The 3,749-nt window shown below is 31.7% G+C and overlaps 1 protein-coding gene across 1 annotated transcript; it reads left to right on the top strand.

Annotated features, from left to right (window-relative positions):
* The first annotated feature begins 2,070 nt into the window (after window positions 1-2,070).
* On the top strand, window positions 2,071-2,939 carry LOC131602028 (E3 ubiquitin-protein ligase ATL4-like). Its single transcript, XM_058873975.1, has one exon. The coding sequence runs from the start codon at window positions 2,195-2,197 to the stop codon at window positions 2,708-2,710; it is 516 nt and encodes a 171-aa protein (XP_058729958.1). The 5' UTR covers window positions 2,071-2,194; the 3' UTR covers window positions 2,711-2,939.
* The last annotated feature ends 810 nt before the right edge of the window (window positions 2,940-3,749 follow it).

The following is a 3,749-nucleotide window of genomic DNA, read 5'->3' as shown; positions in this document are numbered from 1 at the left end:
AAAGTTCAAGTAACATTCTCCTTCTTTTCACTATCCAAAAATGCAAACCCAGTCAAAAAAGCATTTTACGTAGAAGTAACACTAACAACTTTTATTAGTGAAAACATGTACTTGTTGATCTTATATGTTGAATCAATAATGTGTACATTGAGAAATGTGTTGAACTACTTTGTGAAATTAGGATGACTTCAAAATATATCTCGAACGGTTTCTCCATCCTCGTACATTTTGTTCCTAAATACATAATGATTATCATCCAAAAGCTTTAAAAATTATTCCATTTCAGTTCTATCCCCCCTCTTATCGCTTTGTTGTTTCGGATACGAACATTGTATACTTGCTTGATATTTGAGATAGTTTGAGGTATTTTCCATTTCAAAGTTGCTAGTATATTTTTGGCCCAAACCATGTTCAATGTCATGTTAGAAAAAATTTCATTCTATTCAGCCTTAAGGCGACATGCAATGGGATGGGCGGCTAACTTATGACACATATCAAGATCATGTATACCACAAAATATATTGAATCTTCATGTATTATTCGCCATAAAGTGTCTGCGCAACATAAAAGGACACTCAAATTTCCTTGAACCATTGTCATCTTGTTTCAACCTCCAAAAAGAATTTGTATACATGTCACTTATTTCGCATCTCAGTGTCACAAATGTTTGTCTTCTATATAAACCATTATCTGACTTATCGATTACAACGCCGAATTCTGACAACCTCCATATGGACCCATTAGAGCATATTATAACGAACAACAAACTCGTGTTTATTTGTAATTTGTTTAGCAACATCTACCTTATCATCAACCGGTTTGAAATTCGTAGACACAATAGTTTTGAGGATAACATCAAGGTGCACCATATCGAAGGCCAATCATAACAGAAAATATTCAAAAACTGAATTCAACTCTGAAATAATATAGAAGTACAATTTTGTATGACATTCAACGAAAATTCGAAAATGTATTTCTGGACACAACGTTCGTTTTTTTAGACGGAAAATAGATTAATGAAAGTAATGAGGCATGAAATACATATACATTACCTTAAATTGCATCTTCTTTTGCTCCTTTTGATGTGAAAAAACAGATAAATGTTATTTTAAAGTATAAAAGTTGATTGAGAGGAATGAGATTTTGGTAGGATTTGAAGAAGAAATGGTGGTATGATCATGAATGAAGCAAACATGCAAGGTGATGTTTTATTAAATTTTCCCCTTGACAATTCCATAAATGCACTACCGGAATACTCACTGAGTTGAAAAACATATGCAAGGTGGTATTTTTTTCCAAATTCTCGCTTGACAAATACAAAAATGTATTTTCGTATTTGTCACCGAATTGTTAAATTAACAAAATCATTGAAAGAGTTTATTTTGAGATACACTTCCGAACTAGTTGTTGAGAAAATAGTGGTGTGTCTCACTTATAACGTGTTTTGATGTCTCAATGAGTTGTAAAATAAAAAAAATTATTGTAAATTATTATTGGGGTTTGTCTGAAGACAAACTTTTGAATTTAGGAGGAGCATTTTTCAAATTTTCATATGGTAGTTCTCCATCACTAACTATGGGAGAAGCAATATCCTTATTTAGGGTAACAAACGGCCATGTCCACTTTGTTTAACTCGCGTCACAAAAAATAGAGTAAATATAATTAATAGTATATACTTAAAATTTTAACACGCCTTACAAAAAATTAAGGAGACATGGCGAGTATGTAAATTTTGTACCCCTAAATTAGTTTATAAAATAAAAAATAAATTTAAATATAAAATTACATTTGAAATTACTAAAAGATATAAATCTTACTTTCAAACTAAAATATATTTTAAATGCAAAATCAATTCAATCACACACTCAAATTAAATCAATTTTGAGTACCTAGTCTAGGTTGGTTCTTAACTACCGACGTAAAATAATACTATAAAAAAATTAAAGAAAAAATCTTTAAAAAAAAAAAGGAAATAAAACTACTATTTGAAAAGGAAAAACAGGAAAGAACATAGAAGATAGTATAAGATAATGAAAGTAAAAAAGCAAAGGCAAATGAAAAAGAAAAGGCAAACTAGTTGCCTCCAGTCCTCCACCACACACCCCCACCCTACACAAAATTTCCTTTATAACCAACCCACACACCCCATTCCAACTTCCCCCCTCTCCCTCAAACCCTAATCCCCTTTCTCAATATGACTTTCTCCACCGAACAACCCTCCTCCAATTTCACCCTAACCCAATCCATATACGAAGCAGCCTTAATCCTCGCACTTCTCAGATGGATCCTATGTTTCCTTTTCAAAACAATCAAAAACAGAAACACACCCCAACAACAAAAACATCAACAATGTTGTCAAATGTTACCGTTAACAAGCTTTGGCGAAATCATAGAAAGACATCCGGAGACAGAAGATTCTAGTACTACTACATGTGCTGTTTGTTTGAACAAAATGAAAATGGAAGATGAGGTTAGAGAGTTGATGAACTGTTGCCATGTGTTTCATAGAGAATGTATTGATAAATGGTTGGAACATGGGTACGAGAATAATGATAGTTGGAATCAGACTTGTCCGCTTTGTAGAGCTCCTTTGATTAGTGCCGAGGCGGTATCTTCGGAGGTTTTGAGGGATTGTGTTTCTCCTAATCAACCTAGTTGGGCTGTTGAGAGACTTCTTTATCTCTTTGGTGATGATCTTTTGCCTTGTTAATTGGTGATTAGTTGGTGATTATTGTAAGATGATGGTAGATTAGGGAAATTCATTATTTGTTGGGTCTTGTTCTTCATAAATTTCTTAGCTCAAGAAAATTATTCTCTTTTGTTGGTAGTAGATATGTTAAGACACAAAATTTGTATGTATAGTTTATGATTATGTTTGTATCTATGTACTATATGTATATCTTGTTCACATTTGATCATATATAAAATATTACTACTTCTGATTATTCCATTTCAGTTTATGATGATTATTCTGTTTTTTTTTTTTTTCTGAATAAAGCAAATGATTCATTTCTTGAGGCTTGAGTAAGATTACAGTACAATTGTATAGGCATAAAAAAAACATAACTGAGATAGCAACCAAGATAAGGAACCATTGATTGTAAAAAAAAAAAAAAGTTAAGAACCATTTTTTAGTCAAATTTATCATTAACTCATGTCACAGAATTAACTTAAAAATATCAGTGTGATTTTACATAATACCGTTAATGTATTTTTTTTTTTTTGATATACTAAAAAATCACTATTTATTGATGATAGGTGATAAAACTTGTCTTTGATGTTTGACCATATAAACACAAGCATGTACAAAATTGTCAGCATAAACAAAGGAATTAGCAATTTCTTGACAGAATACTAGAATACTGAGTGAGACATTTGAACAGTCAGTGATGTTCAAAAAAATTCCAGTGGATGTTTTTGACTTTGTTAACTTTTTCTAGTAGCACACTTTCATAGTGAAATACAAAGTATTGAAAACTAAAATTACTAGTAGTGGTGTTAGATTCAGCCACATTGCTCACTGATGCTATTTGAAGCATTGATCCTTTGCGTGTTCGAGAAATTCACAATGAGCAATTGAGCATACATAGATTTGAATTCTTGGAATTAGAATTGGTTTGTACCGCAAAAGCCAACTGATGATCAAATGACATCTTGAGGATTTCCAGCACTTCTTTTGTGTTTCTTCTTGTAAAACTAGAGCCAAAACACAATTTACTGATGATAAATGATAAAAGGTGCATGCTGAG

Source organism: Vicia villosa, linkage group LG1 (assembly GCF_029867415.1).
Source record: "Vicia villosa cultivar HV-30 ecotype Madison, WI linkage group LG1, Vvil1.0, whole genome shotgun sequence".
NCBI lineage: Eukaryota > Viridiplantae > Streptophyta > Magnoliopsida > Fabales > Fabaceae > Vicia > Vicia villosa.
The sequence above is the reverse complement of the archived record's forward strand: the minus strand, read 5'-3'. Positions and strand labels throughout refer to the sequence as shown.